We start from the raw sequence: 13,925 nt of genomic DNA on the forward strand, positions 1-13,925 counted from the left end.
ATAGAGAATGAAATGTTTCAAATTGCATGTGTATCAGTGAGCTTAAAAAATAATAAGACCTTTAAAATATGTGCTATCTATTCACCTCCAAGGCATAACATTAAAAGCGAACACTACATTGAAGTTTTAAAAGGTTTTCAAAATCACTTTATATTAGGAGGAGATTTCAATGCTAAAAACAAACTCTGGGGTTCTAGATTAACTACACCCAAAGGACACCAACTTCACAAAGCATGCAGAGCTCTAAAATGTGAGATATATTCAGGAAACGAGCCTACGTATTGGCCATCGAATGAGCAACGTATTCCAGATTTAATTGATTTTTTTGTTACTAAAAATATACCTAAAAACTTTATTTACATTGAGAACACAGCTGCATTATCATCATCGGATCATTCTGCAGTGATAATGACCGTCAGTGATAATTTTATCGAAAAAGAAACTCCAAGTTTTCTCTCGAATAATCGTACTAACTGGCAATTTTTCAAATATATATTGTCTGAGAAAATTGAACTAAAGATTCCCCTTAGAACCAAAGATCAAATTGATGAAGAGTTGACAAGCTTCATCAACGCAATACAAACGTCTGCATGGGAAAGTACTCCTACTACAAGTCATACCAACACTACTGGCACATATCCGAAGGAAATTAGAGACCTTTTATCGAAGAAAAGAAAAGCTAGGAAGAAATGGCAAAGAGAAAGAACAATCGAAAATAAAAGAACATTGAACAGGCTTGTTAATGAACTCAAACGCATCACACAGGAGTCAAAAAATAAGGCTATGTCTAGATACTTAGGAAACCTAACAGCAACCAAAGAAACCAACTACAATCTATGGAAGGCCACGCGGCAATTAAATCAAGCTTCCCCAACCATTCCACCACTTAAAAATGTAGATGGATCATGGGTAAAAAAAGCCGAAGAAAAAGTAGATTTATTTGCAAATTATTTTAGCAACATATTTAAACCACTTGAATGTAGGTCTGACAATGAAGAAACTTATAAATTAGAAAAATGTGACAACCAAGTCATTAAACCAGCTACAATTAAAGAGCTAGAAAATCTCATCGCCAAAGATCTGAGCGCTAAGAAATCTCCAGGTTATGACTTAATAACAACCAAAATACTTAAAAAGCTTCCACATATAGCTGTTAAAAAGCTTTTATTTATAATAAATGCATGTTTTCGTCTGCGACATGTTCCATTAGAATGGAAAGTTGCAGAAGTTATCGTAATCAAGAAACCTGGAAAACCTGATCATGAAATAACATCATACCGTCCGATATCGCTACTACCGGTTATGTCAAAGATATTTGAAAAGTTGCTATTAAAAAGATTGCGTCCCTTATTAACAAGTAGGCTTCTCATACCTGACCATCAGTTTGGATTCCGAAATAATCATTCAACTATACAACAAGTTCACCGAATAGTTGATATAGCCGAAAGAGCCATTGAAAACAAACTCGTCTGCTCTGCCGTGTTTTTAGACGTGGGACAAGCATTTGACAAAGTTTGGCACCAAGGGCTCTTAACCAAACTTCATAACGATCTCCCAAAGGAATTTTATGAAATCTTGGAATCATACTTAACCAACAGACACTTTCGAGTAAAAATAGAAAATAATTATTCAAAACTGAAACCAATAAAGGCTGGAGTACCTCAGGGGAGTGTCCTAGGCCCTGTTTTATACCTTCTTTACACCAGAGATATACCAAACCCGCCTGATGCAACAATTGCAACATTTGCCGATGACACTGCAATTCTTACGACTGCCAATAGTGAAATTGAAGCTACAAATAAACTTCAAGCAGCTCTGTCGGACATTTTACTTTGGATAAACAAATGGAGGATGAATCTAAATGAAAACAAGTCAATCCACATACTTTTCACAAACAAAGAGCTTCGTTATTTACCATTATATCTAAATGGTAAAGTAATACCATTCGCAAACACAGCAAAATATTTGGGAATGACCCTAGACACTAAAATTAAATGGAAAGAGCACGTGAAGAAAAAAAATAAGGAAATAAAAATAAAATTCTCAGAGCTGTACTGGATGCTAGTGGACAATAGAATATCGATTCAAAACAAACTTCTTTTGTATAATCAAATGATTAAACCAATATGGACCTACGGAATACAACTTTGGGGTTGCGCTGCCAAGAATGAAGTAGAAAAGATTCAAAAAACCCAAAATTTAATCCTTCGTACCATTGCTAATGCACCTTGGTACATACGAAACACCGATCTGCACAGAGACTTGAGAGTGAGGACAATATCAGAGGAAATATCCATTCACGCCCTGAAACATGCGAACAAGTTACATAGTCACGTTAACTCTGACTTAAATAATATTGTTCGAAACTATCCAACCACCAGAAGACTTCAAAGAACTATACCAATGGATCTAGTCCCTTAAGAGGCCCTAAATCCCAAGAACTAGGATGTAGTTACTGAACTATTTCCACAAAATGAATTCGAACTAGGCTAAATTCTCTAGTTTGTATTATTTATCTATACGCTATCTTAAAATTACTAGATGAGTGTAACTCAGTTGTAATGAAAATAAATAAAAAAAAAAAAAAAAAAAAAAAAACTTCTTATTACTCCTGAATACCCTTCGTTTCAGTGCCATATTGTCCCGATCGATCCACTTTTATTTTTGGGTCATACTTTTAGGGTAACGAGAAGGGTACCCCCCCCCCCCCTCCCCCCTCTGATACCAAAAAACTATAAAGTCTATTGTTGCTCCCAGACCACTTTCCTCAAACTGTGAAAATTTTCAAAAAATCTGTTAAGACGAGGGTTGCCTTTTATATTTCGGGATTAGAGAACACAAAAACAAAACAGGACTCATCGCGTCAAGAGATAACTCATCTAATCCACATTTTGAGTGCTCAAAAATGCAGTTGTTTCGTATTTTTGGAACATTTCTTTCGACCAATCGACACGAAAATTTTTTGGACATGTGTTGGATCCAACGCGAGCAATGTTTTTTTGACGGTCAAATGTTTATGCAATATTGAATGTATGTCGGTCCCACTATTTCTTAAGGTTGTCTCAATCTCACGATAGGTCACATGACGATCTTGCAACATCAGTTGGCGCTCAGCATCAATGGTTTGTGGAACAACAACTGAATTGGGACGACCTTCACGAAATTCGTCTTGGAGTGAATTACTACCTCGGTTGAATTTACAATACCATTGATACACACCGGTCCTTGATGGAGCCTCATTGCCAAAAATTTAATTAAGTTCATCACTGCACTGATTTTATCTAACTAAAAAATAATCGCACGAAAATGTTTTATTCCATTTTTTGAGAGGTGTCTTTTAAGATACTGTAAACAACACAAATAGCGCTCGTATGTTAAAAAGTTCTGAGTACGTATAACCTCAAAACGTCAAGCTTTACGCTAGAGCTGTCAGTTGGCAGATTGCGACACAAGGTTTGCCTAACACAAAAACATAAAGGCAACCCTCGTAAGGAACAAACTTACATACCCAGAAATAAACGAACAACCAAACAAACACACAAATAACACAAAAATTCGTTTTTATACCCACTACCATAGGATGGGGTATACTAACGTAGTCATTCCGTTTGTAACACCTCGAAATATTGATCTGCGACCCATGGCCGTCCGTTTGTCGAAATCACGATAGTGGTCGAACGCGTAAAGCTAGCTGCTCGAATTTTTTTACAGTTACTTAAAATTGATGTAGGTCATTGGGGATTGCAAATGGGCCATATCGGTTCAGATTTAGATATAGCTCCCATTTAAACCGATCTCTCGATTTGACTTCTTGAGCCCCTGGAAGTCAAAATTTTTATCCGATATGGCTAAAATTTTGCATGTAGTGTTCCGTTAAAACTTTCAACAACTGTGTCAACACGGTCCAAATTGGTCAATAACCTAATATAGCTCCCATACAAACCGATCTCCCGATTTAATTTCTTAAGCAACTGGAACCTGATATAGCTCCCATATAAACCGATCTCCCGGTGTTACTTCTTGACCCCTTACTAGCCGCAGATAGAGGATTGGTATGTAGAATAAAGTTATGCCCATCAACTAAATTTAGTTTATATAAATTTTTAGCAGCATCCATGGTGGTGGGTTCCAAATATTCGGCCCGGCCGAATTTAGCACGCTTTTACTTGTTATATATATAGATAGATAACAACCGATTCTTCATTTTTGCTATCACACTTGTTTTTCATTTTTGTATAACATAACCTAAATATGTGAGCAAATGATTATTTTTTATGGCTTTAAATTTGTGAGAAATCTGTTTAAATCATAAAGTTGTGAAAACAACTTAATTTCTTTCATTTTCATTCAAATGACAACAAAATTAGCTGATTTCTTTATGTTTTTGTCAGAAGGAATTGAAAACACTCTTATCGAAAAAATAACAGTGCTATTTTTAAAAGTGATTTTCATGCATTATTTTCATTTCTTTATTTTACTTTATTTTAATCTTGTCTAATCTTAAATAAAAGCTCGTGCAAATACGATACAATGTTATAAGGTTGTAACAAGTAAGAGCGTGCTAAGTTCGGCCGGGCCGAATCTTGTACACCCTCCACCATGGATCGCATTCGTCGAGTTCTATGCGCGGTATCTCTTTCTAGGCAAACAAAGAATATTGAGTAAGAACTGTTATGCTATTGGAGCTATATCAAGCTTGGTCCGATTCGGAATATAAATGAATGCTGAACATTGTAGAAGTCATTGTGTAATATTTCAATTCATTCTGATAAGAATTGCGCCTTGTAGGGGGCAAGAAGCAAAATCGGGAGATAAATTTATATGGAGCTGTATCAAGCTATTGATCGATTCAGACCATATTAGACACGTATGTTGAAAGTCATGAGAGAAGCCGTTGTACAAAATTTCAGCCAAATCGGATGAGAATTGCGCACCCCAGATGCTCAAGAAGTCAAGATCCCGGATCGGTTTATATGGCAGCTATATCATGTTAGGTACTGACTTTCGCCATACTCAGCACATTTTATAACAAAACACATTATGCAAAATTTCAGCCAAATCGGATGAGAATTGTGCGCTCTATTGGCTCAAGAAGTCAAGATCCAACATCGGTTTATATGACAGCTATACCAGAGAATGAACCGATTTAAATCATACTTAGCACAGTTGTTGGAAGTGATACCAAAACACTACGTGCAAAATTTCAAAACAAAAAAAAAAACGTGCAGCTATATCAAAACATAGACCGATTTTGGCCCATTTACAATCCCAACCGACCTACACTAATAAAAAGTATTTGTGCAAAATTTCAAGCGGCTAGATTTACTGCTTCGAAAGTAAGTGTGCTTTCGACAGACAGACGGACGTACGGACGGACATGGCTAGATCGACTTAAAATGACATGACGATCAAGAATATGAATACTTCATGGGGTCTCAGACTCATATTTCGAGGTGTTACAAACAGAATGACGAAATTAGTATACCCCCATCCTATGGTGGAGGGTATAAAAAAGTCATCAACCTAAGGGTTATATTTATATTATACATCTTCATCTTGAAATCATTAAGCAAATACTCCGATGAAGGAAAAAAATCTTTGAATTTAAGTAATATTTTCTTTGTTAAGTTGCACAGCATTGATTTCATTTGTGGTGCCACGATGAAATCTTTTTAACGCTTAAGTTGCTAAACATTGCAGCAATAGATATAGATATTGGCTGAACGTTTTTATGGAAAGACCTATATATACAAACTGTTCATTGAATTTCACTGGCCTTGTGCGTTGATGGGTTTGGAAGATTAAAAGGGGAAATTGAATTCTTAATTTAGAAACACATACACAATCAAGCTGAAATACAATGAAAACAACAGAAACCCCCTCGCAGTTAAACCCTTAGACCGAATTGTTATTTTTCCTCAATTCTCTTGGACATATGTGGCCTCAAAAACGTTGTTGGGATTGGATTTCGTATCGAATGGCCATTCGCAGATTTTTGCTTTTTGTTTACGTTTTTTTGGCAAACCCATTAGCAACAAAAACTTCAACGTCAAAAATGCGAACAATACATTAAATTGTTTTGATTTCACACAACAACGTAAAAGTGGACATTTGAAGGAAAACAATAAAAACTTTTTTTTTAATTTTTTTATCGGATACTTACCTCCCACTACGCGACAGGTTATAACAATATCATCACCTTCCTGTTTCGGTCCCAACTTGGTGCCATTCAATTGACGACCCCATCGATCCAATATAATGGGTTGTTCTGGAAGAACTGCAATGAAAAATGAAAACAAACAATGAAAGACGACAATAATTCAACATAAAAAAAACATAAATTGAATTGATCATTTTAAGGGATAGGATTAATAACACCATGGCAAGAAATGGCTCTTTTTAATAACTGATAGTCAATGGGTACAGTAAATATACTCCCAGTGGGAAGAAATACCTTCTAAATCAGGCGTGATAATAGCGCTTCAAAACCTCTAAAAGGAAGCTCCCAAGAGGACTAACTGGCAACTTCCAAAAGTTTGACAAGTTATGCCTTTACCGTCTTTATGCATTCCTTCTAAAGTATCCCATAAAATATATGCGCTGTGATTGTCTATCGATCTTCTGATATTTATACCCTACACCACATCAGTGGTACAGAGTAGTATAAATTTGTGCATTTGTTTGCAACGTTAAGAAGGAGAAGAGCTAGACCAATTGATAAGTATACCGACCCGCTTAGAATCACTTCCTGATTCGATTTAGCTGTGTCCGTCTGTCTGTCGAAAGCTATAACCAAATCTGGACCGATCCTGGCCAAATTAACGAAGTATGTCGAAGGGCCTAACACAACTCACTTCCCCAAATTTCAGCAAACTCGGATGTTAAATGTGGCTTTTATGGGCCTACGTTTCAGCTCAATATCTCTATTTTTGAAGACTGTAGCGTGATTTCAATAGACAGATGGACAGACGGACGGACATGTCTAAATCGTCTTAGATTTTTACGCTGATCAAGAATATATATACAATACTTTATAGGGTCGAAAATGGATATTTCGATGTGTTGCAAACGGAATGACAAAATTAATATACCCCCATCCTACGGTGGTATGTATAAAAATTAAACATTTAAAGACGATCCAATTTGTAAGGCTATTTTTTGTCCTTAACTGCGGTTCACTATTGTCTTGTCTTTCCTAACTTTTTGAACTTCATTTTAGCTTTTTGTCTATAATGACAATAAGCAAAGTTAGAAGGCGTAGTGCGTATTGCAAGAATCAAATTCATGGGTTTCAAGAAATCCAATCAAAGAACAATTTTATATGGTAGCTACATATAAGTCTGACGAAATGTGTCCTATTGGCAACACCCAACGAGCTACATCCATAAAAGTTATCATAGTTTTTTTATACCCACCACCGTAGGATAGGGGCTATATTCATTTAGTCATTCCGTTTGCAACACATCGAAATGTCAATTTCCGACCCTACAAAGTATATATATTTCGGATCGTCTTAAAATTCTAAGACGATTAACCGATGTCCGTGTGTCTGTCCGTCCGTCTGTTGTAGTCACTCTACAGGCTTCAAAACTTGAGGTATTGAGCTGAAATTTGGCACAGATAAGGCTTTTTGATGCACGCTGGATAATAGAATACCCATAGAAACTTTATTTTTCATCTGATTTTGCTGAAATTTTAAACAGTGAGTAGTTTTAGGCCTCCCGACATCTGATTGAAATATGGTTCTGATCGCACTATAATTAAATAAAGCGGCCATATAGACCGATCTGCCAATAAAGGGTCTGAAGCCCATAAAAGCTTTATTTATTACCCAATTTGAAAAAGTGGGTTATTTTAAGCCTCCCGACAACTGACCTATGTATGGTTCATATCGAACTATATTAAGATATAGCTGTCATATAGACCGATCTCCCGATAAAGAGTCTGAAGCCCATACTTACTGATTTCTCTGAAATTTGAAACAGTGAGTAGTTACAGCCCTCTCAACTTCGAACCTAAACATGGTTCAGATCGGACTATAGTTAGATATAGCTGTCATAGAGACCGATCTGCCGATAAAGGGTCTGAAGCCGATAAAAGCTCTATTTATTACCTGATTTCGCTGAAATTTGAAACGGTGAGATATTTTAATCCTTCAGATATCTTACTAAAGTATGGATTAGATCGGACTATATATTTAGATTAAGCTGTCATATAGACCGATCTGCCGATAAAAGGTCTGAAGCCCATAAACGATTTATTTTTTATCCGATATCGCTAAAATTTAAAACAGTGAGTAGTTTTTGACCACCCAACATCTGATCCAAATATGGTTAAGATCGAACTATATTTAGATATAGCTGCCATATAGACTGATCTTCCGATAAAAGTTCTGATATTTGAAACAGTGGGTAGTTTAGGTCTTCCGACATTCACTTCAAATATGGTTTGGATCGGACTATATTTACATATAGCTGCCATATAGACCGATCTCCCGATAAAGGCTCTGAAGACCTTTAAAGCATTATTTTTTATCCAATTTCACTGAAATTTGAAACAGTGAGTAGTTTTAGGCCACCTGCTTTCACCATAGGATGGGGGTATACTAATTTCGTCATTCTGTTATCTGTTATATGCGCCTAAGACCCCATAAAGTATATACAATATATTCTTCATCGTCGTGACATTTTAAGTCGAACTAGTCATGTCCGTCCGTCTGTCTGTCCAACTTTTGAAGGAGTAAAGCTAGCCGCTTGAAATTTTGCACAAATACTTCTTATTAGTGTAGGTCAGTTGGGATTTTAAATGGGCCAAATCGGTTCATGTTTTGATATTACTGTCATATAAACCGTTCATGGGTTTTGACTTCTAGAGCTTTTAAAAGGCGCAATTTTTATCCGATTTGGCTGTAATTTTGCACGTCGTATTTTGCTATCACTTGCAAGTATGATCCAAATCGTTTGTGCGAAGTATGATCCAAATCGGTCCATACCTGGTATAGGTGCCATATAAACCGATCTTGTATCTTGATTTCTTGAGCCGCTGGAGGGCGAAATTCTCGTCTGATTTGGCAGAAATTTTGTACAACGGTTTCTTCCATGGCCTTCAACATACATATGCAATATAGTCTGAATCGATCTATAGCTCGATACAGCTCCTATATAAACATATCTCCCAATTTTGCTTCTTGGGCCGCGAATCGGACTATAACTTGATATAGCTCCTCCTCCTACTCTTCCGTTTTATTCATTATTCTTTGTTTGCCTACAAATAAATACTGCGCCAACAATTCGACAGGTGCAATCCATGGTATGTAAGATTTGTAATTAATTTCACATAAAAGAAATTTTCGCCATGTAAACTTCTTTTCTGAAAAACTTTGGATTTTGTTAACGATAAAAGTACATATTTTTATGGGATAAATTCTTGTAAGCATTAGTGACAAACATTAGGTTTTTTTTAAGCATAGACCATATCTTTCATTACTGAGTTATAAAATGTAATTCGGGGGTTCAACTAGTTTTTGTTTACTTATAAATTAATTTATCTTCATGCGTATGCTTATATATATATATATATATATATATATATATATATATATATATATATATATATAAGCATACGCATGAAGATAAATTAATTTATAAGTAAACAATATATTTATATATATATATATATATATATATATATATATATATATATATATATATATATATATATATATATATATATATATATATATATAAATATATATATATATATATATATATATATATATATATATATATATTTATATATATATATATATATATATATATATATATATATATATATATATATATATATATATATATATATATATATATATATATATATATGAATACATAAATACATATATATATATATATTATTTTTTTTTTTATAGATTTTGCATACTGAAAAGTCTACCATAATCTCCATAATCTGATATAGCTGCCATATAAACCGATCTTGGGTCTAGACTTATTGAGCCTCTAGAGTGCGCAATTCTTATCCGATTGGAATGAAATTTCGTACGACGTGTTTTGTTATCATATCCAACAACTGTGTCAAATAAGGTTCAAATCGGTTCATAACCTGATATAGCTGTCATATAACCGATCTTGGGTCTTGACTTCTTGAGCCTCTAGAGGGCGCAATTCTTATCCGATTTGAATGAATTCGGCACGACGTGTTTTGTTATGATATCCAAACACTGTGCCAAGTATGGTTCAAATACATTCATAAGCTGATATAGCTCTCTTATAAACCGATCTGGGATCTTGACTTCTTGAGCCTGTAGAGGAGAGAAATTTTGTACGACGGATTCTCTCACGACCACCATCATACGAGTTTATTATGGTCTGAATCGGTCTATAGCCCGATACAGCTCCCATATAAATCGATCTCTCTATTTTACTTCTTGAGCTCCCAAAGGGCAATTCTTATTCGAATTGGTTGACATTTTACACAGGTCTCCAACATATAATTTAATTGTTGTCCAAACCGGATCATATCTTGATATCGCTCCAATAGCAGAACAAATCTTTTGTTATATCCTTTTCTGCCTTAGAAGAGATGCCGGGAAAAGAACTCGACAAATGCGCTCTATGGTGGAGGGGTATATAAGATTCGGCCCGGCCGAACTTGGCACGCTTTTACTTGTTGATATATAAAATGTTATTCGGGGTTTCTAGAAGTTTTTCTTTACTTATAAATTAATTTAACGTCATGGTTATATATGTGTACATTCTTTTCATACACACCACCGAAGGAAGGGGTATATTCATTTTGTCATTCCGTTTGCAACGCATCGAAATATCCATTTCCGACCCTTATATAAAGTATATATATTCTTGATCAGCGTTAAAATCTAAGACGATCTAGACATTTCCGTCCGTCTGTCCGTCTGTCAGTTGAAATCACGCTACAGTAGTTAAAGATAGAGATATTTAACTGAAACTTTGCACAGATTCTTTTTCCTGATATAGCCCCCCATAAAGACCGATCCGCCGATTAAAGGTCTTAGGCCCATAAAAGTCTCATTTATTATCCGATTTCGCTGAAATTTGGGACAGTAAATTGTGTTATGGCACTCGACATCCTTATTCAATTGCCCAGATCGGTTCAGATTTGGATATAGCTGCCATATAGACCGATCTTTCGATTTAAACTCTTGACCCCAAAAAAGGCGCATGTATGATCCGATTTCGCTGAAATTTGAGATAGTGACTTATGTTAGGCTTTTCGACATTCGTGTCGATTATGGTTCAGATCGGTTTATATTTGGATATAGCTACCAAAAAGACCAATATTTTGTACTACAAAATTGAGCAATAACTTGTACTTATTAGACCACTCAATATCCGAGCCGCATTTGGTCAAAATCCGACCATATTTCGATATAGGTGCTATGGGGGCATAAAGAATGCATTCTTCACCGGATTATGACAAAAGGTGGTTCACATTTATACCCTAGGTGGTGGGTATCCAAAGTTCGGCCTGGCCGAACGAAACGTTTTTTACTTGTTAATTATACCCACCACCGAAGGATGGGGGTATATTCATTTTGTCATTCCGTTTGCAACACATTGAAATATACATTCCCGACCCTATAAAGTATATATATTCTTGATTAGCGTAAAAATCTAAGACGATCTAGACATGTCCGTCCGTCTGTCCGTGAAACTTTGCACAGATTCTTTTTTTTTTTGTCTATAAGAAGGATAAGTTTGAAGCTATATCGGACTATATCTTGATATAGCCCCCATATAGACCGATCCGCCGATTTAGGGTCTTAGGCCCATAAAAGCCACATTTATTTTCCGGTTTTGGACAGTGAGTTGTGGTAGGCCCTTCGACGTCCTCCGTCAATTTGGTTCAGATCGGTTCAGATTTGGATATAGCTGCCATATAGACCGATGCTCCGATTTCGGGTCTTAGGCCCATAAAAGGCGCATTTATTGTCCGATGTTGCCGAAATTTGGGACTGTGAGTAAAGTTAAGCCCCTTGACATATTTCTGCATTATGGCACAGATCGGTCCAGATTTGGATATAGCTGTCATATAGACGGATCCTCAGATTTAGGGTCTTGGGCCCATAAATGGCGCAATTTATTGTCCGATTTTGCTGAAATTTGGGACAGTGAGTTGTTTTGGGCCCTTCGACATCCTTCGTCAATTTGGCTCAGATCGGTCCAGATTTGGATATAGCTGCCATATACACCGATCCTCAGATTTAGGGTCTTAGGCCCATAAAAGCCACATTTATTATCCTATTTCGCTGAAATTTGGGACTGTCTTAGGCTTTCGACATCTGTCTTCAATTTGGCTCTTATCGGATCAGATTTGAATATAGCTGCCATATAGACCGATCCTCTGATTTAGGGTCTTAGGCCCATAAAAGGCGTATTTATTGTCCGATGTTGCCGAAATTTGGGACTGTGAGTAAAGTTAAGCCCCTTGACATACTTCTGCATTATGCACAGATCGGTCCAGATTTGAATATAGCTGCCATATAGACCGATCTCTCAGTTTTAGGTTTTGGGGGCCATAAAAAGCGCATTTATTGTTCGATATCGCCGATATTTTGAACAGTAAGTTGTGTAATGCCCTTCGACATCCTTCTTCAATTTGGCTCTGATCGATCCAGATTTGGATATAGCTGCTATATGGACCGATCTCTTGATTTAATTATAAAGGGCTTATTTATTGCCCGATGTTGACGAAATTTGGGACAGAGAGTTAAGTTAAGCTCCTCCACATATTTCTGCAATTTGGTCAAGATTTGCATAAAGCTGTCATATAGACCGATATCTCGATTTAAAGCCTTGACCCCAAAAAAGGCACATTCATAATCCGATTTCACTTAAATTTGTCACAGTGACCTATGCTAGGCTTTCCAACATCCATGTTGTATATGGTTAAGATCGGTTTATTTTTAGATATAGCTACTGAAAAGACCAATATTTTGTTATACACAATTGAACAATGACTTGTATTTATTAGTATTTGGTCCAAATCCGTACATATTTCGTTATAACTGCTATGGGACATAAGGTATGCAATTTTCACCGGATTTTGTTGAAAGGTGGTTTACATATATACCCTAGGTGGTGGGTATCCAAAGTTCCGTCCGGTGGAACTTAACGGCTTTTTACTAGTTTTTAAATAGATTGTGCATATTGAAAATTATGCCGAGTTTAATTTAATGTTGTAACATAATTCCGACCCAAATTTGTAACTGATTTCTGTTTGTATTTATAGAGTTTATGTCGATACTATAACACAATTATACTCGTATTAAAGGCCTTCCATGTTGTCCTAATAATTTTGTCATTGGACGTACATGCAAAAAATAAAACGTTTGAGGACTCTTCACAAGGAACACAATACTTTTATTACGAAGTTTTTCTTTTATTGTAACTATGTTATGTTGCGCTACAACATTCAAACGACAGCTATTAAATTTGCGTTATTGAATGTAACCACTTTCTTTATTGTTAATCCCTTAGCAACTTCGCCTACGGTTAAAGTACCTTTCTTTTGTTTGTTGTAAAACCAAAAACTCTATAATAGCAAAAGTGTTTCGATAGCCGCAAACGATTATTCGTTTACCGGAGCAATAATTTTTCTCTTGTGCAACTAGAGAGAGGGAGAGTTTTGAAATGTACAGACCAGCGATGGTTTAAAGTGATGGATGGATGGTAAACTTGGAAATTGAAATTTTTTAAAGTTTCCCATAGGTTCAATGACAAAAATCATTAGATCAATATGGAAGGCTTTTAATATAATTGTGTATCATAACATGGAATTAGATCATAATAAACTCTAAAAGAGTTTGAATTACAAACAGAAATCAGTTACAAATTTGGGTCGGAATTATGTTACAACATTAAATTAAACTC

At 35.7% G+C, this 13,925-nt stretch overlaps 1 protein-coding gene across 2 annotated transcripts in view; it reads right to left on the reverse strand.

Moving 5' to 3' along the window:
* The window catches only part of LOC106090264 (neural cell adhesion molecule 1), a 782,082-nt gene that overhangs the window by 306,303 nt on the left and 461,854 nt on the right, over positions 1-13,925 (reverse strand). For both annotated transcript variants that reach the window (XR_009397497.1, XM_059364284.1), the window contains exon 5: positions 6,164-6,277. Coding sequence is in view for 1 of the 2 variants with exons in the window: in XM_059364284.1 (XP_059220267.1) it covers positions 6,164-6,277 (114 nt within the window). In the remaining variant the exon portion in view is untranslated. The remainder of the gene's footprint in view (positions 1-6,163; positions 6,278-13,925) is intronic.

This window comes from Stomoxys calcitrans, chromosome 3 (genome assembly GCF_963082655.1).
Source record: "Stomoxys calcitrans chromosome 3, idStoCalc2.1, whole genome shotgun sequence".
NCBI classification, from domain to species: domain Eukaryota; kingdom Metazoa; phylum Arthropoda; class Insecta; order Diptera; family Muscidae; genus Stomoxys; species Stomoxys calcitrans.